The following is a 27,854-nucleotide window of genomic DNA, read 5'->3' as shown; positions in this document are numbered from 1 at the left end:
CTTATCATAACCTAGATCTTAGTTTCATATTTAATAGCTCAAGTAGCTTCCTCATTCAGTATAAGTACCAACAAAATCAATTAAAATACCTTCAGATCTTATTCAAATCCTTTAAATCTAATGTTGCTACATGTACACATCTCTGTCACTAGTGAAAAACAGCCCTGGTTGTTTTTTGTTTTTTTTGTTTGTTTGTTTCTTTGGGCTGAGCTGAGGGCCTTGTGCATGTTAATACATATTCTACCACAGAGCTATACCCTTGTCACTAATATCCAAAAGTTTAATAATTTTGTGCTTGAAAAGAAGTTTCATAGTGTAGAAGTTCCCACTTGTGGCATCATGATAGCATTTTTTAAAAGTTCCAGATCTTGGAGCATTTTCGAATTTGAGTTGTTCAAGTTGTCTACTAGAATGGGAATTAAGTGAATATAGTTTCTTTTTTTGGGGGGGGGTTCAGGTCTCTTTATTGGTATCTGAGGAAGAGTTGCCTTAGCCTTCAAAATAAAGATAGCAGAAGAAAGCTGCTCTTCTTGGCTCAATACCAATAGACTTTCTTATATCTTCGAGTTTCCTGGATCCCCATTGCTTCCATCACCTCCTCCTCTAGTGTCTTTAGACGAGGAATGTAAGTTCTTTCTAGAGCGTCTTCTACCGATGTGTCCTTGGGGCCATCAATCCAGGTTTCAGGGACAATGCCATCAGATCTGGGAAAGTCAGGTGTTCCTGATCTTGTGGAGACTCAGTAAATCTCCACTCGATCTCGGTAGGTTTCCTGTCCATGGGATCTACTAGCTTGACCTCATTGTGGAGTAATGGTGCTTCACTAGGGATCATGGTTCCTGGATGATCCAGAGTCTTGCCAATGTAGCGGTAATGTGTGTTTAGTCCCTCGAGAACCACTCAGTTTCGCTGCCGGATTACTTGAATCACTCTGCCCTGTTTCCCAGCATCTTTGCCTTTTAAGACTTCCACTGTATCCCCACAGAACAGATGCCAGTCCTCATCAGTGATGGGTTCCACCGGCACTGGACACCGCCGCCTCCATGGAGGGTTCTTCCTCTTGTCTGCCAGGGAGCCTGGACGGTTCATCCCATATCGGTAGTGAGGGGGTAGCGTAACCTTGGATGCCAGGGCCAGCACAACAGAGACGCATGGTTGGAGGCTGTGAGAAATCACCTAAGAGTGGAAGACTCAAATTTTCTTTGTCAGCTCTCCCTGTTTCTGTGCGGCTGAGCTGCCGTGCGTAACTTCCAATATAGTTTCTTATGGTTCTATATTTATCTTTTTGTGATGAAGTAGGAAGATATAATATTTACTTGATAAGATGAAGTGTGGTGAATTATGCAGACAATTTCACATAGGATAATATGAACATAGCACTGTTGCATACTAGGATAGTCTGTCTTTAATTGAGATGGTTCCTAAGTAATGATTACTAAGTATGTAATGAGCTAGTAAAATATTCAGCATAAATACTCTGTTCAAAGGGATAATTCATATCCTACATAGAAAACAGGAGGACTTTGTGAGATTCCATCATGCTACTTAGAATAGCACCTACAAATTACTTATTTCTGGAATTTTCCATCTGGTATTTTTGGATTGCAGTTGACTGAAGATAACTACAACCTTGAATAAGGGGAGAATCTACTATAAGCTCTTTTGGAAAAGACTCCTGAAGACAGCGATCCATCCATAGGAGTTATACCATTCTAAGTGTTCATTGAAAAAACTATTCCCTTATATTGACTGATATAGTAATTAATATAGCCTACTCTCAGGTGATACAAGTCATTTTAAATTCTTTAATCCAGACAATTTAATTAAGACTTGGATTTCCTTTTGAGCAACTAGGGATTTTCTTTTGAGCAACAAAGCTAACACTTCAAGTTGTACCTGGCTTAACAGTACAAGCAAGTTAATCTACAATAATTAAAAGAGGTAATTCTAAAAGGTTATATAAGGGAAATTCAAAGTGGAACTTGTTTCCTTGGTGACAACTGAAATCCAGGGTCATGATTTTGGGTTGCCCTTAAGTCATTTCTACTAACACTTGTATTTTTACTTAATGGCTGTATATGAACTTACTAGATAGCTCAGGAAAACAGTTCTCCTGCCTCAACCTTTTAAGTGCAGGAATTACAGGCATTGCTACCATACCTAGCTTTCTGAGGGTTTTTGTTTTGACTATTGTAGAGCCTTTTAGGTTGATTCTTCATGGAATGAAATAATAATCAATGCACAAACTGAAATCAAATCTCTACAAAAAAAGAGAATCAACAATAACAATTGGATGAATTTGTGATGGATTTTAGGTATAATTATAGAAGGAGAAACTAAGAATTAAAAAAAGTTTTCACAAACTTTGGCAAACTGATTGTCTTGTTGTCATGTTAACTAGCCATGGAACTGCTGTTAAAACTTACTGTTCAATTAATCAGAAACAACTCCAACTCAGTAAACACACTTCTGTAAGGCAACCAGTATCTGTTCCTTATTTTTGAAACTCAGGCAGTAAGAGATAGATTTACACTAGTAAGTCTACTATTAAGTGCCAACCAATCAACTTCACCTGAACAACCATATTTTTACTTAGATACTGTCAACTCATTTATGTCTCCACAAACCAGCCAATCCCTGAACTTCATGCCTTTCCCAAGCCCTAAAATAAATACCCAATTTGAAAATCATGTGTCAGGAAAATGTTCAAGGGGGTAAAATAGTAAGACTAAGCCCCCTGGGAAAACTAGGAGCGCCTTACCTCTTCCAGCTCCAGGGCTTTATTGTAGCCCATCGAATGTAGAGTCACCCAGAGGTCAGTAGGATCTCCTTCTCGATCATTAGCTTCCATCAGATTTAAATCCATAAATCCTTGCCTTGTTAATTCATTCTTTTTTGTATCAAAATTCTCTGTTAAGAAAAAAGTTTCTTCCATATAGATTTTGAAAACTCATACATTTAATAATATGTCTGTTACTGTTCATAAACATTTATCTTAATAAAGCCTTCCAAATCGAATAGCAGTTTATAAGTGGAATGAGAATGTCTCAATATATGATTGAGATCTATGTTTTTAAGTCTCATGATTCAACAAATCTTTTAGTTTTAAATAGTGTAAATTCATTCCAAAATTAGAGGCAATTATGATCTTTCTGGGTAAATTCCAGCCTGATAAATTCCAATGTAAATTCATTTAGAGTTTAGGCTGATATTGCAAAACAAATATAATGCTTCATATATATTTTTTCCCTAAACCCAGCAGAGCCCGGATGAATCTGAACTAAGTCTAAGTTCCTCTAAACTACTAGAATTTAAAAAAAAGAAGATATGGATGGTGCTGGATTTGACACTGCTACTTGTCTATTTCTTTGATTTTAACTGAATTTTCCTTTAGTCCTTGAAAGACAATAAGAAACTATATTTTCCCAGGCAATTCTAAGTACACCCATTTTAACAACATTCGTAAGCAAAATTAAAAGTCACCTAAATGTATCCAGACATACATAATTTCTGAATTTGTCTATAAAATGGCTACTTGTCGATGTCATGTTTGTCCTGACAAGACACAGAAAAAAATGCTTGGAAAATATACATCTAATAAAGGATTTGTGTTCAAAATATAAAAACTCTTAGAAGTTATCAATAAGAAAGTAATAGTTAAAAATGGACAAAATATCTAAGCAACATCTCATCAAATACGATACACAAATGGAAGAAAATAAACACAAAATGTGGTATGTCTGTCTACACGGTGAAATATTATTCAACAAATAAGGAGAATTGGCATGGTGGTGAAAGCCTGTAATCCTAGCTACTTGGGATTAGGGAACATGGTTTGAGGGCCTCCTGTGCATAAAAGTTCATGAGACTCTACCTTAACCAGTGGCACCTGTTATCCCAGCTACAGAGGAAGCACAATCACTGGGCACAGTAGCACATGCCTATTAGATTAGGGGAAGTACAAATAGGCAGGTCACAGACAGCTCAAGCTGGTCCAGGTATAAAGTGATAGCCTGCCTTGAAAATAATCAGTGCAAAAAAGACTCAAATGCTAGAACACCTGCCTAAGAAGTGTGAGGCACTGAGTTCAATCTCTGGGATGGAGGGAAGGAGAGAAGAAAGGAGGGAGGCATTCAGGGAGGAAAGGTAGGAGGGAGAGAAAAAGAATAGATAGATGTGAATAAATGTGGAGAAACCATTTAAAAAATATGTGAATACAATTCTATAACCTAATAAAAACAGCAAACCTACAGAGTTAAAAAGTTGAGTAGCCATTCCAGGTTTGAGGGAACAAATAGATATGTGATTTTTGGGCTGGGAAGGTGGCTCAGTGGTTAAAGCGCTTGCCTTGCATGCCTGAGGCCCTGGGTTCGATTCCTCAGCACCACATAAGCAAAAAGAAAAAATCCGGAAGTGGCGCTGTGGCTCAAGTGGTAGAGCACTAGCTTTGAGCTGAAGAGCTGAGGGACAGTGCCCAAGCCCAGAGTTCAGGCCCCATGACCGGACCCAAAAAAAAAAAAATAGATATGTGATTTTTAGGACATAACACTGCATGTGATTCTAATATATACCATTATATATTTGTCAAAATATATTTGTCAAAACCTATAGAACTATATAACGTAAGAGTGAACCCTAATGTAAACTGTGGACTTAATTAGTAATAATGTATCAATATTGACTCATTAATTGTAGCAAATGTACCATAATAAATGAATATGTTAATAAGAGGGAAACTTAGGTGATACTTTGGATTTTTCTATTCAGTTGTCCTGTAAATCTAAAATTTCTTGAAAAGTGAAATCTATTAATAGAAATAAAAGCACCTCTAAGTCTTTAAAAAGTTTATTGAAATAATATGCTCAGTAATATTTTTATTATAAGTAACATCTTTATATGATGAGAAAGATAAACATTTCAGAACCAAAAAGCACATATTTCTTTCCATTTTAAGTCAATCATTAAAAAAATTATAGTTTGGGTTCTGAAACCATAGAGCACTTGAGGTTGAGACACAGCTGTGAACCTTGTGTAATATTATTGGTCAGGCTACCTAGCCTCTTTGATTCTATATCCTTATTTGTAAATGAAAACAATAACACTACCTCCAGAGCTCACATGTATGTAGAAGTGTAGAAGTTTAGATTAGCACGTGGTCTGTGATAGGTTCTCAAAAAGATAAAAATAACTGCTGGGCACCAGTGGCTCATGTCTGTAATCCTTAGCTACTAGAAGGCTGAGATCTGAGGATTGAGGTTCAAAGCCAGCCTAGGCAGGAAAGTCCATGAGATTCTTAGCTTCAATTAACAACTGAAAAGCCAGAAATAGAGCTGTGGCTCAAGTGGTAAAGTGCTAGCCTTGAGCACGAAAGCTCAGGGGCAGTGCACCCAGAGTTCAAGCCCCGGGAATGGCAAGAAACAAACAAACAAAAAAACAAAACACCACTATCAACAACAAAACATACCAACTCTGAAAGTTTAAATTATTAAACTAGAATTTTATCACTAATTTTACTGTAAGAAAATCCTAATTTTGATTCATTGTTATGGATTATGCTGTAATGACAATAAATTGAGAAGTGAAAGATTATATTATTTGCCAAGCATGATAGCTCAAGGCTATAATCCTACTTGGGAGGCAGAGATGGGGGATTGTGGTCCAAAGCCAGGCAGGGCAAAAAGAAGTTTGCAGGACTCCATCAAAATAGATGGCTAGATGTGGTAGTCTGTGCCTATTATTCCAGCTGTGGGGGAAGCACATTTGCTGGGCAAAGTGTACATCAGGGAGACACAAGTAGAAGCATCACAACCCAGACTGGCCTGGGTAGGGGGGTGGAATATAAAGAGAGTCACCAAAATTAACCAAAGCAAGAAGGGGCTGGAGGCATGCTCAAGTGGTAGAGCACCGGGCACAAAGCTGAGTTCAATCTCCAGAACCACAAAAAAAGGTTCTATGATAATTACATCTTAGAGATAATACTGTTACATATATTACCAGCATTATTAAAGTTTAATGTTATAAATCAATACATAGCACTTATTATTAGTTATATTACTTAAGAGGTTACAAAGAAATATACTAAAAAAAATCTCTGTATTAATGTTGTAGTTTTACCCTACTTGTTTGGCTAACAGATTTATTGGACTCCCACCTGACTTACTGACTGCCAAGCTCAGACCATTTTGAGAAACATACATTCTTATCCCAGTGACAGCATAAGTGAATTAATCTATCTTTGGACTATATTCTGGCATCCTCATATTTATTCTGTTATCTACAGTTAGCTATGGTGTTTTGGATTTTTTTCCTTTAACCTTTTAATCCTTAAATACACAGGCGATACTCTTATCCCAGATTCCTCCTAAGTGACAAGATACTGGCTCATTCTCAATGAGGTTCTCCAACCATCTTGACATCCTGGGGTTTAGTATCTCCATTTCTATTTAACTCAAATACAAAAAATATTACAGAGAGAGAGAGAGAGAGAGTGTGTGTGTGTGTGTGTGTGTGTGTGTGTGTGTGTGTGTGTGTGTGTGTGTGTGTGTGTGTGTGTGTGTGTGTGTGTGTGTGTGTGTGTGTGTGTGTGTGTGTGTGTGTGTGTGTGTGTGTGTGTGTGTGTGTGTGTGTGTGTGTGTGTGTGCCGACTCAAATACAAAAAATATTACAGTGTGTGTGTGTGTGCCTACTCAAATACAAAAAATATTACAGTGTGTGTGTGTGTGTGTGTGTGTGTGTGTGTGCCGCGCGCTGATCCTACGGCTAGAACTCAGGACTGGGTATTGTCCCTGAGCTTTTGTGCTCAAGGCTAGTGCTCTATCACTAGAACCACAACTCTACTTCTTGCCTTTTCGGTGGTTAATTGAAAAGTCTCACAGTCTTTCTTGCCCAGGCTTGCTTAGAACCATGATCCTCAAATCTCAACTTCTTGAGTAACTAGGATTGCAAGTGTGAGTCACTGATGTCTGACTAAAGAACTCTTAATATGTATAAACAAAAAAACTTCTTGGAAGCTACTTAATGTTTTAGTAAAACTGTTTATTAATTCTTTACTGTCCTTGAGCATAGTGTGTAGCTCAGTGATACCAAGGGCTAGTACAGCATTTTTTATAAGCTGGCAAGACTATAGACTGAAAGCTGAAATCATGACTACATAATTCCTTTTGTGTGTGTGTGTGTGTGTGTGTGTCGGTCGTGGGGCCTGAACTCTGGGCCTGGGCGCTGTCCCTGAGCTCTTCAGCTGTAGACTAGCGCTCTACCACTTGAGCCTCAGCCCCACTTCCACTTTTTCTGCTTATGTGGTACTGAGGAATCAAGCCCAGGGTCTCATGCTTGCAAGGCAAGCACTCTACCACTGAGCCACCTTCCCAGACCCCATAATTCCTTTTTTAAATATTAGTAATACATTATTGATTTAAGGGACATAAAATGTTTAAGTGTCTTGGATCTACAAACAATGCTACTACGTGTGTGTTTGTGTGTGTGTGTGTGTGTGTGTGAGAGAGAGAGAGAGAGAGAGAGAGAGAGAGAGAGAGAGACAGAGACAGAGAGCAAGAGAGAAAGAGAGAGAGAGAGCAAGAGAGAGAGTATTGTGGCTTCAACTCAGGGCCTAATGCACTCACTCACTTGGTTTGGTTGGTTCTCTACCACTTGAACAAGGCTCTAGCCCAGCTTTTTGCTGATTAATTGGATAGAAACTCTCTCAGACTTTTCTGCCTTGGCTGGTTTTGAACTTTAATCCTCTAGGTCTCAGTCTCCCAAGTAGCTAGGATTACAAGTGTGAGTTACCAGCACCTAAATGCTATAATAACAATGCATGGAGGAGAGATTTGGGTCTTACTTCTTTGTAATAAAAGGATGTCTGATACAGCCTACATCTCCATCAAGGGAGAAAAAAGTGCTCACCTCTGCAGATAGCCCATGCATCTTCGTCACATTTCTCACCACTTGTTCTCAATTCAAAAAAATTATATTCCTCAAGGCTAAGAAGACCATTTCCATCCAAATCAATTATTTCAAATATATCTGATAAAGTTGATCTAAAGTAATAAAAGTAGAACATTTTCTTTAAAACAGCTCTTTCTAAGCCTAACGTTCAAAGGAAGTAATACCGCATTAATCAATTTCTGTTCCACGTGCCAGTGGCTCATGCTTCTAATCATAGCTACTCAAGAGGCTGAATCTGAGGATTCAAGTTCAAAGCCAGCTTGAGCAGGCAAGTGGTAGAACACTAGCCTTGAACAAAAAAGCAAAGGGACAACACCCAGGCCCTAAATTCAAACCCTAGTATCAATACAAAAACAAAGAAAAAACCAAAAACAGTTTCTGTGAACTATAATGTATCCTAATACATTTTTATAATACATAGCCATTAACTACAAACACCGTATCATACAATAGATGGCCTGAACTTTTTCCTGCTGCCTAACTAAACACTTACAAACTTATACACTAATTAAAAATTTTTCACATCTCCCCAATTTTCTTATACCCCCCAGCTCCTAGTAACCACCATTCGACTCTCTGCACATATAAGTCTGTCCTTTACAGATGCCATAGGTATTCGATCAGTAGTTATTTGTGTTTGCAAATTTGGTTTATTTATTGTTTTTAGGGTAACAACCTCCAGGTTCATCCATGTTGTCACAAAAGTTGAGGTGCTGAATTAAAATATGAATATGAAGGTAGGAGCTGGCCAAAGGAAATGAGAGTAGATAGGGTATTTAACAATTTTTAATTTATTATTTTAATTTTTAATTTATTATTTTAATTTTTAAATTTCCTTATTTTTAAATTTATTATTTTACTTTAATTTTTAATTTTAAAATATTTAACTTATTTTTAACAATTTAACAAATACTTACTTGAATTCCTTTGTAAGAAATAATTTCCCTGTTTCATCTCTATACACAAGTTGGGCTTCTTCTGTTATTGGTTTTATTTCTTTCCTCATCCGACAGCCAGTTGTGGAAGGAATTAACCAGTAAGTTCCAGGTCCTAGTTCGCCAGTCCATCCAAACACCTTTTCTCAAAACAATTAAACAAAACAAAGCCATCATGCATCTCAGTGATTTTTGATCATTCTTTAGAAGGAAAAGCATTAGAAATGATTTTGAAATAGACAGTCACCAGTTCTATTAGAGTTCTATCAATGTGTTATAGGTATCAAATCTTAACTGTAACCACAACATAAGACTGTAAGATATAGTCTCTTGTATAGTTTTTAAACTATCTTTAAAAAATGGACAAAACATTACATATCATATAATTTGTCTCCAACAATCTTCAAAAATATATAAATATCTTTAATAGGAAACAAAGAGATTAATTTTAGGATGCATTTTCAGTAAATACTGAGCTCCTTAAAGAAAAGTAATAATATTCCATGTTATGTTTCTTATTATGATTGAAATATGTGATTTGTAAATCAATGACACAAAAATAAAATTTAAATTTTTTAGACTTTATTATTTTCATGAGTTAAATATTTGTAAGAGCTTAGTATTGTGGATTAAAAATTTTACTAATCTTTATGTAATATGGACTATGAAACAAAATGTAGAATTCTAAGTAAACCTGCCTTATATAAAATTATGTTTCTAATTAAATGTTGAATATTTATGATATCAGGATATTTATATGGAAAATATTTTATTTTCCTGTTCTATAAAATAAAGCAAATGGTAACTTTCCAGGAGCTTCCTTCTAAGTAGTTGACCTTCCAGGTAACTTCCTAGGAGCTTCTAGAGTCCCAAAATTATATATATGGGGGCTCTATAGACATATGAACTAGAGGTTTTCTTTCAAATTATTAAATTTATATATTTTTCTAGTTGTGTAAAATGACTAAGCACAGTTACTTGCCCTTCATTGTAGATCAGCTCAAGAGAATTCAGTCAAGTATTGTATACAAATATCCCTTCTAAAACCCAGGTACATGAAGATTCATATATGGAACAAGGCTGCTCTTCTGAATTCCCTGATTGGTCAGAGGAATCATGATCATCTTAAGGTCACTAAGTCCTATTTTGATACAAGAACAATCCAATATAACCAAGGGTCATTTAAAGACTAAACTACAAAATCATGCTTTGAAACCACAGTCTTTTAGATTGGCCAGATATAGATGGATAGCCAGAAATTTTTAAAAAACAGATTTTGTTGCTTCTTAATATATGTAAATATATGATCCTATGAACCTCCATTAGTCTTCACATATAACTGTGGATAGTAAATGGGTTAGTTCTTCAGGGGCAAAACAGTTTTCTCACAGTAATTGTGAAACTAAAAATACAAATAAAAATCCTTTGTAAATATGACATATTTCAGAAAAACAGAAGCCTACACAGTAAAGAGTTAAATAGAAACTCATTCAAACTTTATTATAGGCTTGCTATATACTAACTTTTCTTCCACATGCAATCTCATAAGAAAGTAATTTTACCCAAAACCAAATGGGAAAAGCTATTGTTTTAGATAATGCTTTATCTTGAACTTTGTAGTCACTTCTGGAGACAAGTTTAGTCAAAACATTAACTTATGCCACCTTATTCGTTTCTTGCCTATAACTATGGTTGTCTGTTATGAAGCCTACAATAAAGACTTTTATATAACATTCCATCAGGGAAATGTTGGAACTATATAAAGATTAAATATAATATTGCAGTAAACCTTGAATAGTATTATTTCTGTTATGTAGCAGATGTATTTTGTAGTCCTCATAAAATGAATAGCCACGTTTATGAATCTGCTTCACATATTTGGCCTCTGAGTAAATACATAATTAGAAAAGATCAGAACAGCCTCAAGGGCAACATCTAAAACCATTTAAAAGCATTTCTTCATATCAGTCTATTTTGAAATCTATAATATGAGTTAAGTTTGAGGACAATAATCTTGAAGCTTTCCTATTCTGCAGTAAGAATAATATAAGACAAATATCTAGAACAAACTTTTCCAGAGTTTGGAATTGGTTCTACTGAGGGTGGGGTGGGGTGAAGTGGGAATATCTACTGGCATCAGTCTTTGTTACTGAGTATAACAGAAAATGCTCACATGTGAGGCACTAGAGCTTTTAGAGAAGAAGAAAGTAAAGTACAATGTTGAAGAAGAACTGGCAAGCCAGAGCTGTCTATCAATCCTCAATCTTTAATAAATGTCAGCAAAGAAAAACTCCTTTACAATTAATAAAACATATATAATATCTATGATGTTTAAGTAATGCATATATCTTAATTGGGAGACTGTTTAAAGAATAAAATGAAACAAATATGAAAATTCCTCAAACTTGAATTCACACAATATTTTTAATTAAACATTAGAAAATAAATTTGTATACTTCTCTGTTTCGTAGTTCAGTAAAACATATTAGTTGTAGATTTGCTCGACTCTCATTTTCCTTAAGAATATATAAGGTAGTATCAACAGACAGCCAAGAAGACAGTTTTCCTATATTCAAAAAACATCCAACACTTTAAGCAAGTTTCTTGCCTCAGCAATTTAAAAAGAAATATACATGTAATTTTATATGGAAACATTTTAATATGTGCAATAGATCATACGTTATATACAACATTATGAGGAACATTCTCTATACACTCTCTAAAACTCCTATTCTTGAACTCTTTATCAAAAGCTGAGTTCTAAGAGGTGGGCATTTGACACAATGGGTAGAGGGCTTGCCTAGCAGATGTGAGACCTTAGTTGAATGCCAGCACTCAACAAAAACAAACAAACAACAAAAACAAAACAAACAACAAAAAACCCCCCCCAGAGTTGAAGGATACAACTGAGTAGCTTGAAATTCAAGGGAAAACAGACTTTTTAAGGGACAGGAGGAAAAACATCTAGGTGCTCATAAACTCAACAATCAGATCTTCATCTAAGATCTTTCTCTGAATGTTAGTCTCATATAACCAACTGTCTTTTTGACATTTCCACTTCCATTTCTCTTTCCAAAAAATAGGACTCCTGACTTTTCCCAGTCTCTTAAGAAAAGCTAACCATGTATACTCTTCTCTGTTTTAACTCCTTGGCTCCAAAATCTTGGAATCATCTTTTAACTTGCACCTATCAAAATTAATCCTCAGGAAGTCCTATTGTTATACTTTTAAAATATAATCAGAATCTCTATTATCCGTGTGTGTGTGTGTGTGTGTGTGTGTGTGTGTGTGTGTGTGTGTGTGTGTGTGTGTGTGTGTGTGTGTGTGTGTGTGTGTGTGTGTGTGTGTGTGTGTGTGTGTGTGTGTGTGTATACACACATATATTTATTTATTTTGTCAGTCATGGGGCTTGAACTCTGGGCCTGGGCACTGTCTCTCAGATCTTCAGCTCTAGGCAAGCACTCTACTACTTGAGCCACAGTGCCACTTCCAGTTTTCTGGTGGTTTATTGGACATGAGTTTCATGGACTTTCCTGCCTGGGCTGGCTTTGAACTGCAATCCTCAGATCTTAGCCTCCTGAGTAGCTAGGATTACAGGCATGAGCCATTGGTGCCTGGCTTGGTCTACATTTTGAAAATGACTACTTCAGAGGGTTAGGGAAGATTCTGGTAGCAAGAAAATGTTCCCATAAAAAATTACAAAACAAAAATAAATATTGATTTGAAACAATTAACAAAATAATATCTTGGGAAAACACCTCATAGACATCTGTTGCTGATTAAAAAGGACAACCATTTTGGACAATAGGAAACTCATTTTTATGTAGATATAATTACTATATTATTAATAATAATATTTATTATTGTTGTTATTATTACTACTACTATTATTAATATTGTTGGTCATGGGACTTGAATTCAGGGCCTGGATGCTGTCCCTGAACTTTTTCACTCAAGGTTAGCACTCTACCACTTGGAGCCATAGCACTACTTCTGGTTTTCTGGTGGTTAACTGGAGGTAAGAGTCTCATAGATTTTCCTGCTTAGGCTGGCTTTGAATTATGATCTATGGATCTCAGGTCTCAGCCTCCTGAATAGCTAAGATTACAGGCATGAGCCACCAGTGCCTGGCTTATAATTATTAATACTGCCTCAATTATAAACATAAATTTTGAAAGAGTTAAAGATGCATCTCGAACTATGCTTCTATACATTTTTTCCTTAGAAATTTTAATTTAAAAACTGATAAATTGGGCTGGGAATATAGCTTATTGGTAGTGTGCTTGCTTAGCATGCATGAAGCCCTGGGTTTAATTCCTTAGTACCACATAAACAGATAAAGCCAGAGGTGGCTCTGTGGCTCAAGTGATAGAGTGTTAGCCTTGAGCAAAAGAAGCTTAGGGGCAGTACCCAGGCCCTGAGTTCAATCAAGCTCCAGGACTGGCAAGAAATAAACAAAAACAAAAATAAAAACAAAAACAAAACCTGATAAATGGAAAAAGCTAAAATTAATTGGAAAATAAAAAGTTACCAGGAGTCCCTAGAATCCAGGCAACATTTTCCTTTTTTTTTTTTGTCAGTCATGGGGCCTGAACTCTGGGCACTGTCCCTGAGCTTCTTTTGCTCAAGGCTAGCACTCTACCACTTGAGACACAGCTCCACTTCTGGCTTTTTCTGGTTACACTGTGCTGAGGAATTGAACCTAGGGCTTCATGCATCAAGGCAAGCACTCTACCACTGAATCATCTTCCCAGCCCCATTTTCCTATGTTTTTAATAAAAATGCTTTAAATGGATATACAAAGCAATTCTTTTGTTTTGTATAACACAGTCAATATATGAAATAATATTTTTCTTTCTTGAAAGGTAACCATACATTTCTTAGGTTAGTTACTGGAACTGTTATTTTCCAAAAAGGGCACAAATTGCTATTTGAAAAATAAACAGAAAATTTTAACTTGCCTTCAACTTGACTCAGGTTTAATGGCTTAATTGTTAGATAAACCATGGACTTTTCAGTTATTTGCATCTTGTACTGATGACTAATAATTTCACCATCTTCTTCTAAAAAGAAGCAGCCTTTTGATTGTACACACTGCCAGTCCTGAAATGAAGATAGAATTTTTTTCAAATTGTGATTGTTACATGTTTCCAACATGCATTAGTATGAGAAAACAACCCAAGGATATAAAAGATGTCAAAATATAGTCACTGTTCTCCAGAAATGTTCAGCATAAGAAGAATATGTGTCAGAAATAAGTTACAATTGGTAACTGAGACTAATTCTATATACAAAAGAATCCTAAAATTTGAAGTGTCTAAAACAGGGTTTAGCGTATTGTAAGTGTTCGACAGATGTTTATCGTCTGATTTACAGGCAAACTAGGTATAAAATGAGTGGCTAGTGATCTACACCATTACTCAATGTCATCTAAATTATGAAAAGTTAGGAAAATCCACAAGAAAATAAGAACACAAAGCCCAAAAAGCAAGAACTGAGGCAAAGTAATAAATACATTGTCATAATAATTTGGATTAAATTAGTGTTGGGAGCATAGCAAGAAAAGACTGCTAAAATGAATACATTCAAAGAAAAAGTGATAAGGAAAAAGGGAGGAAGGTATGGAGGGAGGAAAAGAAGAAAAGAAAGAAAAAAGAAAAGAAAATATGCTGATATATAAGAAATATAAGTTTGGGGAAGGACCTTTCTGGATTGGCTGTTTCTTGGTGTAGCCAAATCTCTTTTTTTTTCTTTCCAGTTGTAGGGCTTGAATCCTGGGCCTGGGTGCTGTCCCTCAATTCTTCAACTCAAGGCGAGTGTTTCTACCACTTAAGCCACAGCACCACTTCCAGTTTTCTGGTGGTTAATTGGAGATAAGAGTCTCAGCCTAGGCTGGCTTTGAACCACAATCCTCAGATCTCAGCCTCCTGAGTAGCTAGGATTACAGGTGTGAGCCATCAGCTCCCAGCTCCAAATCCTTTCTCTTAGTCTGAATTAAAATGTCTATGACTGGGTGCTGGTGGCCCACACCTATAATCCTAGCTACTTAGGAGGCTGCATCTGAGGATCCTGTTCAAAGCCAGCCTAGGCAGACAAATGAGTAAGACTTTTAGCTCCAGTTAATGAGGAAAAAGTCAGAAGTAGAGGTGTGGCTCAACTGGAAGAACATCAGCATTAAGAGAAAAGACCAAGGAAGAGTGCAAGACTTCAAGTTCAAGCCTCAGTACTGACAATACATATATGTAGGGTCTCATAATAAGAATCAAGTAAAGGGGCTGGGAAGGTGGCTCAGTGGTAGAGCGCTTGCCTTGCATGCCTGAGGCCCTGGGTTCAATTCCTCCTCAGCACCACATAAGCAAAAAGAAAAAAGCCAGAAGTGGCACTGTTGCTCAAGTGGTAGAGCGCTAGCCTTGAGCTGAAGAGCTGAGGGACAGTGCCCAGGCCCAGAGTTCAGGCCCCACGACCAGACCCCCCCCCCAAAAAAAGAATCAAGTAAAGATTTTAAATGGTACACTGCACAAAAAGTAATTGATGCATTCTTTGCTGACATTATGAGAAATGTACCAATATTATAGTTATATGCAAAATGCTTCTCACTTTATCATTGCCCACCTGTAATGTAAGCATATTTCTGTTCTATTCTTAATAGTTTTCAAAAATAAAGTATCAATGAGCTCTTGATATGATTTCATAAATTTTTTTTAATCTTTTCAGGCATGGAACATTATATTCCATAGTCTTTGCACTTTCTTTTTTTATTTTATTTTATTTGTGAACATACTGTACAGAGGGGTTACAATTACATGTGCAGGATAATGCGTACATTTCTTACCAAGCATTGCAGCCTCCTCCTTTTGTTTACCCTTCACATTCCTTCCCAGCCTCCCCCCTCCCCCCCAATCCCAATCCTTCTCCTTCCCCCCCATTCCCCCCCCCCCCCCCCGCACCGACGTTGTAAAGCTCGTTTTGGACATGACAACTTGTACTTCTCATTGTTGCAAGATTTCATAAATTTTTAAAATATCTGTAAGGATATTTAGATATTAAATTCAAGGCTTTAATAATATTGGTAACCACTCAAAAAGTATTCATTAAGCTTTATAACATTCACATCATGAATATTTTTAATTCACTGTGACATGGAAAAAAACCAGAGCAAAATTATTTTATGTTGAAGTTTTTTTTTCAATTTATTTCTTTTTTCTTCTTTATTTTGCCAGTCCTGAAGCCTTGAACTCAGGACCTGGGCACTGTCCCTCAGTCCGTCAGCTCAAGGCTAGAACTCTACCACTTGAACCACAGCACCTTCTGGCTTTTTCTATTTATGTGGTACTGAGGAATCAAACCCAGGGCTTCATGCATGCTAGGCAAGCACACTACCACTAAGCCACATTCCCAGCCCTTGAAGTTGATTTCTGATTCACTTTCTTTTATTTTTTATTTTATTTTATTTTTCCAGGGCTAGGACCGAACCCAGGGCCTTGCGTGCGCCGGGCAGGCGCCCTTCTGCTAGGCTAAACTAAACCCCCAGCCCCTCACTTTCTTTTATAAAAGGCTGAATTAGCCTAACATATACTTACATAATATTTTTCTATTATAAAAGTCATAATTATTTTAATTTTTAATACAGTTAGTTTTTTGTACTGGGGTTTGAACTCAAGGCCTTAAAAGCTTGTTTGGCTTACTTACATGGATGGTGTTCTAGCACACTAAACCTCTAGACCAGCTTTTTCTTGGTTATTCTGGAGATAAGACATAGCCAACTTTTCTGTCCCTGCTGGCTTCAAAATGCAATGCTCTGGATCTTAGCTTCTGGAGCAGTTAGGATCACAGGTATGAGCCACCAGTGCCCAGCTAAAATAGAAATTTAAAATAGAAAAATCCAAAGGAAGAAAAGGAGGGAAGGAAGGGAGAAGGGAGGGAAGGAGAAAGGGAAGAAAAGGAGGGAAGATGTGAGGGAGGAAGAGAGGGAGGGAAGGAAGGAAGGAGGGTGGGTGGGTGGACAGAAAGAAGGAAAGAGACTTTGCTCATGTAACTGTAACCTCTCTGTACAGTATCTTTACAATAAAAATATATAAAGAAAGAAGGAAAGAGGGAGGGAAGAGAGAGAAAGGAGGGAAGCAGGGAAGGAGGGAGAAGGGAGAAAGAAAAGAAGTAAGTAAGGAAAGAGGGAAAAAAGGGAGGAAATAGAAAATTCAAATGATTGAATAGCTACCTACCACCATTTTCTGATTTTTATATAATCCTTTCTAATACTGTCATATACAGAAATCTATTTTTCATATTCCAGTAAATACCATTTTGTTTTCTTCCCTAAATTTAATCTATGTCCAAAAGGTTTGATTGTTGAAAAACAAAGTTGGAGGAATCACATTTTCTGATTTTAAAATGTACTACAAAGCCACAATAATCAAAAGAGTACAGAATGGCACAAATGCAGACATCATGGACACCAACAGAAATAGAATGCATAGGCTAGAAATAAACCTTCATATACACGATCAAATGGCTTTCAAAAAAAGAGTGCCAGGACCATTCATTGAGGAAAAGACAGTCTTTTTCTTATTAAATGAGGCTAGGGAAACTGGAAATCCATGCACATATAAATTTACTCAATATACAAAAATTAACTCAAAGTGACCTGATTACCTAAACTTAAGTGCTAAAACTGTAAAACTTCAAGGAAAAACATAAAGGAAAGCTGGCAATGAATTTACCAAAGACTTCTTGGATGTGACACCAAAAGCACAGGCAATAGAAGAAGGAAAATTAGAAAAATCTGACTTTTCCAAAATTGTAAATTTTTGTATATTAGTGGACATTACCAAGAATAAAGAGATAACCCATTGGGACAGGAAAAACAATTTGCAGATCATGTATCTGAAAGGGATTAGTATCCAGAATACATAATGAAGAAGAAATCAGCAATAACTGAACATGCCACACATCCTTATCAGATTATTACACATTATGCACCTGTATTGAAATCTCATACTATATCCCATAAATAATTAGTTAATATAGCCAAATTTTAAGTATGTATATTAAGAAGAAAGTATTCAGGCTAAAAATAGGTAGAAACATTGAGTTACTCTTTCTTCAGAGAAGATAACATAGATGACCAATAAACACATGAGAAGATGCTAATCCATCACTAATCATTATGAAAATGAAAGTCAATACCCAATATGATACAACTTCACACCCATTAGAAGAGAGAGGGAGAGAGGGAAAGGGAAGGGGAAGAGAGGTGAGGGAAAGGTGAAGGTGGCTCAGGGGTAGAGTGCTTGCCTCACATGCATAAGGCCCTGGTTTCGATTTCTTAGCACTACATAAACAGAAAAGGTCAGAAGTGGCACTGTGGCAGAGCACCAGCCTTAAGCTGAAGAGTTCAGGGACAGTGCCCAGGGCTAGAGTTCAAGCCTCACAACCAACCAAAAAAACAAAACAAGGGGGATGGGGAGAGGATGGGAAGGGGTGGGAAGGGGAAACAAAGAGGAGGCAACAATGCTTGATAAGAAATGTACTCATTATCTTGCCCATGTAATTGTAACTCCTCAGTACGGTATTCTCACAATAAAAAAATAAAACAACAACAACAAAAAAAACCAAGAAAACAGAATTCCCTATGATTCAGTAATTCAATTTCAGTCTACATACCCAAAAATTGAAAACAGGGACTCAAATAAGAATTTGTACATCAGTTTTCATAGCAGCCTTGATCAGCAAAGGATAGAAACTACCCTAATGCCCATTGGTGAATTAACAGATAGACAAATGTGTCATTTCTATACAATTGGGTTATAATTCAGACTTTAAAAAGTGACATTCTGACACATTCTACATACGGGTTTAACAGACATCAAGCTAAAGAAATAAGCCAGACACAATAGAACAAATATATGATTCCATTTATAGAAACACAGAATGATCAAATTCACTAAGTAGAACAGTAATTCCAGGGATTGAAAGAAAGAAGAAATAGTGAGTTAGGTTTTAGTGGGTTGAGTTGCAGATAACAAAGTTCTGTAGATGAATAGTAGTGATGGATGAACAGTGTGGATGTATTTAATGCCCCAGAATTGTATTCTTAAAAATACATCAAATGGCTGGGTACCATTGGTTCACTCCTCTAATACTCTCAGGAGCCTAAAATTCAAAGGGTTGTGGTTTGAAGCAGCCCAGATTTTGCTGGATTTGCTAGTTTTTGCTAGTTTTGCTAGATTCCATTTCCAAAATAACCAACAAAGACAAGACTGGTGGCTCAAGTGATAGAGTGCATGCCAAGTGAGAGACCTTACACTTAAAACCTAGTACTGTCAAAAAAATCAAATGTATATATTTTACTATCTGAAAAGCCATTTTATAGCCAGGTATCAGTGTCTTATTCATTGTAATCCTAGCTTCTTGGGAGGCTGAGATTGTTGGGATTATGGTTCTAAGCCAGAATGGGTAAAAGAAATGTCCATGAGACACTTTCTCATGGAACTGCTGGATGTGGTGGTATACATCTATTATCCTACCTTCCAGGAAGCCCAACATAGGTGCATCTCACATAGGAACAAGCACTGGCAAAAAAGGAGAGTCCATTTCTAAAATAAGGGAACATCAGGGCTAAAGTAGTAGACCCCAGCACCACAAAGCCATTGTTATACAGTATTCAAAATTTCAATTAACTAGTTTTATGATTAAAAATTGAATTGGAGCTAGACACTGGTAGTTCAAGCCTGCAGTTCTAGCTACTCAAGAGGCTCAGATCTGAGCATCAGGATTTGAATCTAGCCAGGGCAGGAATGTCTGTAAGACTCTTATTTCCAATTAACTACTAAAAGGCAAAAGTGGAGCTGTGGCTTAAGTGGTAGAGTGTCAGTCTTAAGCAAAAAGCTCAGGGACAGTGCCTAGGCCCTGAGTTGGTGCCCTAAAACCTATACACACAAACACACAAAAGTTGATCAGTAATAGGTACAAACACATAATCCCAGCTAGGGAGGTAGGGGGCTAATGATATTAGGCTGTACGGACAAAAGTTGAAGAAAATACCACAAAAAAAAAAAATTAAAAGCAGAAGGACTAGGTGCCTAACTCAGGTAATAGAGCAAGTGCTTACAAAGTATGGGGCCCTGAATTCAACTTTCAGTATTGTCAAAAAGTAAAAACTGAGTTGGTATACTATCACTTGTTCCTAAAGTGTTGGCCATATAGATCATTTCCAATTGCTCTGCAGTACGGATAATGCCAAAGTGAATATTACTTTCTCTAAATGTTTTCCACTTGAAGAATAACTCTTCTGAGAACAATTTTTCTGTGAAAAATGTTAGAAAAAAATTATGTGCATTTTAAAGGCTACTGACATGTATTCCTATATTAATGTTCCATATCCTCCCTTCCTTCCTTTTTTCTTTCTTTTCTCTTTCTTCTTTCTTTCCTTTCCTTTTTTTTCCCCTTCTTCTTTCTAATCTTGGGGCCTGAACTCAGAGCCCAGGTGCTGTCCCTGAGCTTTTGTGCTCAAAGTTAACACTCTATCACTAGAGCCCACAGCTCCACTTCCAGCTTTCTGGTAATTAATTGGACAGGAGTCTCACTAACTTTGCTGTCTGAGCTGGCTTTGAACCACAGTTCTCAGTTCTTAGCCTCCTAAGTAGCTCAGATTACAGATGTGAGCCACTGACTCTCAGCTTTAACCCTTAACCCTTTATGTAAAATTCCTATTCATCTTGTAGTCACACAGCTGTACTGAAGACTTGGTATTTTTCTTATATATTTTAATAAATTATTTTGCCTATTTTAGATATTAACTACATGTTGTAGGGTTTGCAGCATGTTTTTGGGGGTTTTTTTTTGTTTTTTTTTTGTCGGTCTTAGGCCCGAACTCTGGGCCTGGGCACTGTCCCTCAGCTCTTCAGCTCAAGGCTAGCACTCTACCATTTGAGCCACAGTGGCACTTCTGGCTTTTACTGCTTCTGTGGTGCTGAGGATTCAAACCCAGGGCTTCATGCATGCAAGGTAAGCACTCTACCACTGAGCCAACTTCCTAGCCCTGCATGTTTTCCTCTTGTTTTACTTTTGGTTATTTCTCAACTTGTATAAGCTTTCCATTTTTTTTATTTTTACCTTTTCTTTTGAGATTTCTTCTTAGCCTGATTTCTAACATTTTATCATTACTGTTTTACTATTACTCAAGTTTTCAGCAATTCATTAATCATATGTTCTGTCACAAAGATATGTAGGTATCAAAGATATATAGTTTTTTAATTCTGAGAAGTTATGATGTAGCTTCAATTTGGAATTGATCTTAACCTCCTTAAATATATTGCCAATGACAGAAACAAGTCATTACATATAAGACTTCAACAGTACCTCTACAATGCAATATGGACTAGATAAAATTAAGTCTTTTTACGTGTGTGTGTGTGTGTGTGTGTGTGTGTGTGTGTGTGTGTGTGTGTGTGTGTGTGTGTGTTGTGTGTGTGAGTGTGTGTGTGTGTTGGTCCTGGGGTTTGAACTCAGGGCCTGGCCACTATTCCTGAGCTGTTTTACTCAAAACTAGTGCTCTACCATTTGAGCCACAACTCTACTTGAAGTTTTTTGGTAATTAATTCCAGATAAGAGTCTTATCGACTTTCTTGCCAGGCTGGCTTTGAGCCATGATCCTCAGATCTTAGCCACCTAAGTAGCTAGGATTACAGGCATGAGCCACCAGCACCTGACAATAAAATTAGTCATTTTAATAAACAGAGACATTGGATAGCCAATAATTATATGGGCTCAGAGTTCATATAAATAATAATCCTAGAATCTATAACTCTGGACTAATATTTTTACATTACATTGAATCTCTCAGACTTTTCTGCCTGGGCTGGCCTCGCACCATGATGCTCCCAATCTCAACCTCCAATGTAGACTTGGATGTCAGACACTCTGGTTAAGGGGTGTCCTAAACTTTCCTGGCCACCATGACCTTAAATCTCAATCCTCATTCTTAGCTTTGCAAGTAGCGAGGCTTTCAGATGAGTGATACCAGCTCCAGGCATGATTTTTTTTTTTAAAGACAGTCTCTTGCTAGGTAGCTCAAGCTGCTCTCAAACTCACAATTCTCGGTTGCGTACTGAGATTATAAGCATGTGCCACACCTGCATTCTGCTATGATTTTTGTATGTATGCGTGTGCCAGGAGTCCTGGGGCTTGAACTGAGGGCCTGGGCACTGTCTGTGCTTTTTGTAATCAAGGCTAGCATTCTACCACTGGAGCCACAGCCTCACTTCTGGCTTTTTGAGGTAGTTAATTGAAGATCCAATGGATTTTCCTGCCTGAGCTGGCTTTAAAACATGATTTTCAGGTCTTAGACTCCTGAATAGCTAGTATTATAGGCATGAGCCACCAACACCCAATCTTGCTATGATTATCTTTAAAGCCAGCTTTCTAAAGAAAATTGTTTATGTTATTAATCAAGCATACTGAAGCATTATCATTAAACAAATGTTAAGTAAATGTGATTTTTTGGTTTCTTACTAAAACAATGTTGATTTCAGTAGTTATAGCATTACTTGTATTTATGACTATGAGTGTAGCAGCTCCCCATTGTTTAAGTAAAATTGTAAAAAGTAATGCACTTTGCTTGGTATACTGATAGTGAACAATTTGTGCCATTTGGGAAACTCAATGATGAAAGATTTTTCCAAGGCTAAATGCTTCTTCTGGGGATAGTACTATGGGTTAACAAGAGATAGCTTTATGAAATCTAGCAGGGGAGACTTAAACATTTTTATTAGAAGATCTTTCCTAAGTTCCATTCTAGAAAATAATGCTATAGTAGATGAGAATTTGAGTTTCTATGGAAAGATTGCCAAACTATACATCACTCCACTATATATAAGTGAGAAGGGCTGGAAATGTAGAACACCTAATCTAGAAGTAAGACAATGCACACGACTGACACCAACCACACCTGCAGTGTGATACTCACATTATTCTTTTTTTTGGGGGGGGGGTGTCCAGTCGTGGGGCCTGAACTCTGGGCCTGGGCACTGTCCCTCAGCTCTTCAGCTCAAGGCTAGCGCTCTACCATTTGAGCCACAGTGCCACTTCTGGCTTTTTTCTTTTTGCTTATGTGGTGCTGAGGAATTGAACCCAGGACCTCATGCATGCAAGGCAAGCGCTCTACCACTGAGCCACCTTCCCAGCCCACTCACATTATTCTTTTTTTTTTTTTTTTTTGCTGGTCATGTGGCCTGAACTCTGGGCCTGGGTGCTGTCCCTCAGCTCTTCAGCTCAAGGCTAGTACTCTACCACTTTGAGCCACAGCACCACTTCCAGTTTTTTCTGCTTATGTGGTGCTGAGGAATCGAACCCAGGGCCTCATGCATGCAAGGCAAGCACTCTACCACTGAGCCACTTTCCCAGCCCCCACATTATTCTTAATAGGAAATTGAATCTCCATTGTTTAAAAAGAAAAATTTCTCAAGACTGTCGATTGTTAAACGCATGATGCTTGTTAAACTTAAATTTTCTTTTAAAATAAATATGCTTTCAATCACACAAAGCTTTTTCTCTCACATCCAGACTAAAATGCTATGAATTAAAAGGAAAAAGTACTGATAAATCAGTGGGCTTGTTGAAATAAATCAACTTGAAAGGGTTATAGATTAAGTTGGCAGTTTGAGAATTATGAGAAAAATGGAAGGAGGTTAAAAAATTTTAGGATGATAGAGTAAGAAATGCCATGTATGATACAATTTTTGACACTATAAAAGCAGAAATAACATAATAGCTTGTAATTCTTATATTGGACATAAGGTGGTGCTACATTCTACCAATTTAAGTAAATGCATACAAACATAAACAGATTGATCATATGCAAATTTAACTGATTTTCATTCCTGATGTATAAGGAAATATTTAAAGGCAAAACTGCAAATAGTAAAGCAGAAAATGTCTGTCAAAACACATTTATTAGTAACGTTACATCTTTTTCCTTTGGGCCACTCTAATAAATACTTGACATACAAAGTATGCATTATTTTTTAAATTTTAGGCTAACTACAATTAGTAGTAGATCTGGAATAGATGTGGTCAGAGGAGGAACTTACATCACCCTCATCATTTTATATATCCTTAATGGAACACTATTTGCTGTCAGTGTATTAAGAGAAATACATGAAGTTACCAATAAGAATATCCCAGGGCTGGGAAGGTGGCTCAGTGGTAGAGTGCTTGCCTTGCATGCATGAGGCCCTGGGTTCAATTCCTCAGCACCACATAAGCAAAAAGAAAAAAGCCGGAAGTGGTGCTGTGGCTCAAGTGGTAGAGTGTTAGCCTTGAGCTGAAGAGCTGAGGGACAGCGCCCAGGCCCAGAGTTCAGGCCCCACGACCGGACCCCCCCCAAAAAAAAGAAAAAAGAAAAAAGGTGGGCTCTATCTCAATAAAGAAGTTTAAAGAGTTTTAAAAAAAAAAAAGAATATTCCAAACAAAAGGTTAAATAGATGACTTAGGGAAAAATTGGCGTGAGTTGTCTCCTAATTGAAAGATTGAATAATTAACATTGTGTAAAAGTAAGAAACTGTCACAAAACTATTTTGAACTTTCACAAAAATTAAGACATGAGGCTAGGAAGGTGGCTCAGTGGTAGAGCGCTTGCCTTGCATACATGAGGCCCTGGGTTCGATTCCTCAGCACCACATAAGTAAAAAGAAAAAAGCCGGAAGTGGCGCTGTGGCTCAAGTGGCAGAGCGCTAGCCTTGAGCTGAAGAGCTGAGGGACAGCATCCAGGCCCAGAGTTCAGGCCCCACGACAGGACCCCCAAAAAAACAAAAAACAATAAACAAAAATTAAGACATGAACCATAAAACATAAAACATGAGTTTGAAATGTTTATGTATTTGTGTTGTCATAGAAGGACATATAGAAAGTATCTATATGGAATGCAAAACATTCATACATACATCTAAGATAGTACAGGATGTACACCATACAATGCATGGGTGTGTATCATATATAAGCTACACAACATTTCTATGTGCTGTGTGTATATATTATACAATATACATGCGTAGAATATATTTAGGCAGTTTCTAATTAGGCATCAATATAGGAAGTTATTGTATCTCTGCAGTTTACACTGATGGTTTGTGGCCTACTCTAATTTTAGTCATGACTGGCTTTATCATGGAATCTGAAGCTATTCCCTTCTCAAAGGAAAATACCTGACATTCCTCAAACATTACAGAACCTAAGCAAATGGAAAGAGCTCAGGATTAAAGAATAGAGTAGTAATCTAATACCTAATTATGGGAAGAAGAACATGATACATATATAGTCACTGTAAAATTCTTGCTTTTCCCTGTAATTCAAGTCTTTTATCAAGTGAAGGGGACTATGTTTTAAAGTCTGGCTGTGGGCATGGTGGTAAATGCCTTTAGTCCCAACTACTCACAGTGAAATTCTTACCAGAATAGCTTTAAAACCTCAGAAATACATAAAATTTATGAAATTAAAGTTGCTTCAAAATAAAGAACAGAAACCTGCTAAATAACAATAGAGTCACAGATTTCTTAAAAATTACTTCAGTTCATTCAATAAATAACAGTAAACAATCCTGAAAGATCAAGATCAGAAACAGGATATAAAAAGGTAAGAAATATAAACATTTCCAAAAGATTTTAAGTTTTAGATGAAATTCACAGAATTAAAAGGTTGACATATTTTTCCAGTTGTCATCACCACCATTCCTGTTTATGATTGCTGAGATACAAAACCTAAGTGGACTCTTGTTATACAACTGCTGTGGCCTACAAATAATTTTGACATTCCTTTGACCTTAGAAAACACAAGTAGTATCATAGGCCAACCTATTGTTACTTCATATCTGGATAGCTGTCAGTCTCTCAGCTAGTTTGAAGTCTAATTTGAAGTCTCCAAATACAATACTAGTTAACTTAAACTGCACTTTCATCAGATCATACCCATATAAAGACCTACAGTTACTTCTTTGTTTATAATAGGTTTAGCACTAATTTTCATTTAACTGAGTGTGTGTGTGTGTGTGTGTGTGTGTGTGTGTGTGTGTGTGTGTTTTCTTGGTGCTAAATGCTTTACATATGTTCAATGACTTAAATCTTTCAAACACATTAAGGTAACATTATTCCCAATATATAGATAAAGAAACTGAATCTCAGAAGGGAGACTGATAAACTGAGTTTGCACAGTGATTAAGGCAAAAAGCTAGGAATCAAATTCAAGTCTGTATTTACCCAAAGCTCTTCATTAATACTTAGAACACTGCCTTGAACAGAGTAGTTAATCACTCAATATTTGAATAAATGAAATATTATGCAATACTCCATTGGTATTAGCCATCAAAGGAAAACTATTTTTTTAATTCAAGGGCCACAATTAACACTAAACAAGCTGGCATACACTACCTTGCTAAAGGTCATTTATTGACTTATATGTTAACTAAATTTAAAGACACTGTTATTGGTAGAAGTTCATTTAAGCAAATAGAGAAAAGGTCTTATTATGAATTAATATAGTCTATATTAATATTTAGATATATGTCTTTATGTTGGGTAAAACTGGGTTTATTTATACTTTTGAATAATTATAGGTTACCTATAACTATTTAACTAAGTTAATTTTTTAGCATTCAACTTAGCTGTAAAACATAGAAAGGTTCCATCAGTGAAAAATAATATTGTTGGAACAGTAAATATGGTATGAACGTGCTGGCCACGCACACCAAATTGCTTAGGGTGTATAGATTCCTAAGCAGTCTGAACAAAATTCCTTGGAGATAATGTTTTAAAATTTTAATATAGAACAAATGTCACTGTCTAGCAATTTAAAGATATAAGGGACTTCAGAGTTCAATAACAAATACAGAGTTGTTATTTGAAACAAAAATGTAGCTCTTGAGAACAATCAGTTCAGTTTTCTAGCAGCAGTGATAGGATGTGGTCATAACCATTTTCCCCCCTTTTACAGAGGTCTCCAGGTGCACATTTTTAATGTATCCTAGCAGTTTCCAGTTAATGTTTTATGTTTCTGTAGCTATTATTTTCTGTTGAAAGAAAACTAGTAAAGGTTGAGTCTAGAAAGGGAAAACAAAGGAAGAAGATCAATATTAATACTCTACAAATATTGACTTAGCAAAGTAACTTAGTTGTCTTTCTCTCACAGGAACTAGTAGAATGGATGACTAATTTATATAAAACGCCTACGCATTTGCCAAACAACAACAAAAATTGGTTGCCAAAGTATAGAATTAGAAAATCTATCAAGTTATTCATTCTCAAACTAAAGGCCTTACAATATTAATCTTATGATTTGTAAGTTAAAAACATGACAACTGGCTTGTAGGCAGATACATGCATTTCACAGGAAGAACCTAAGAATTACTTCACAAATTATTGCATTGTGAAGTATTCATGCTGAATACTTATTAACAAACTTAATGTCAAATATTTTCAGAAAAAAGTTAATTAAAAATACTTACTATACCTTTAAGTTTGGCTCAGTTAACTTTGAGTTTTGGTTGCTACTGGTGCCCATGGTAATTGTGAAGGAAACAGATGTTTTGAACTTTCTAGATGTCGAGAGTAATGAACTTGTATCATCTGTAACAGGCAATAGTTATTTGGTCTCACATTCTGAAAGGTTGTCAACAGGAGTTTGTTTCTAAACATGGTATAGTATAAAAGATTTGTTGCATTCATCTTATTCTCTGTTATTCCTATTGAATAAAGACATTATTTTTATTTATCAGACTTTCAGAGCCCCTAATTTATATGATACTAATAACATTCCTTGTTTCAATATGTCCCCTTTTAGTCTGAATTTTTAGCTTTAATAAAACATAATGGGTATAGACAAATCAAGTTCCATAATAAAATCTTACAATAGAGTTTTACAGCTAAGAGTCTAGAAATGGAATCTAACAAAAGTTAGGTTTCAAATTTGTTTTGTCATTGACAACTGAGA

The 27,854-nt window shown here is 36.5% G+C and overlaps 1 protein-coding gene and 1 pseudogene across 5 annotated transcripts in view; both read right to left on the bottom strand.

Annotated features, from left to right (window-relative positions):
• Efcab7 (EF-hand calcium binding domain 7) overlaps nucleotides 1–27,854 on the bottom strand; it is a 39,971-nt gene that overhangs the window by 5,647 nt on the left and 6,470 nt on the right. For all 5 annotated transcript variants that reach the window (XM_070004407.1, XM_070004408.1, XM_070004411.1 and 2 more), the window contains exons 6-11: nucleotides 27,375–27,490; nucleotides 13,841–13,982; nucleotides 11,336–11,445; nucleotides 8,862–9,019; nucleotides 7,903–8,036; nucleotides 2,762–2,910 (exon numbers count right to left, since the gene is read on the bottom strand). In XM_070004407.1, the coding sequence (XP_069860508.1) occupies nucleotides 2,762–2,910; nucleotides 7,903–8,036; nucleotides 8,862–9,019; nucleotides 11,336–11,445; nucleotides 13,841–13,982; nucleotides 27,375–27,490 (809 nt within the window). The remainder of the gene's footprint in view (nucleotides 1–2,761; nucleotides 2,911–7,902; nucleotides 8,037–8,861; nucleotides 9,020–11,335; nucleotides 11,446–13,840; nucleotides 13,983–27,374; nucleotides 27,491–27,854) is intronic.
• LOC138815151 (large ribosomal subunit protein uL24m pseudogene) lies at nucleotides 460–2,584 on the bottom strand (annotated as a pseudogene).

Source organism: Dipodomys merriami, unplaced genomic scaffold (assembly GCF_024711535.1).
Source record: "Dipodomys merriami isolate MVZ:Mamm:240054 unplaced genomic scaffold, mDipMer1.0.p SCAF_627, whole genome shotgun sequence".
NCBI classification, from domain to species: Eukaryota; Metazoa; Chordata; class Mammalia; order Rodentia; family Heteromyidae; genus Dipodomys; species Dipodomys merriami.
This window is presented reverse-complemented; position numbering and strand designations above follow the sequence as displayed.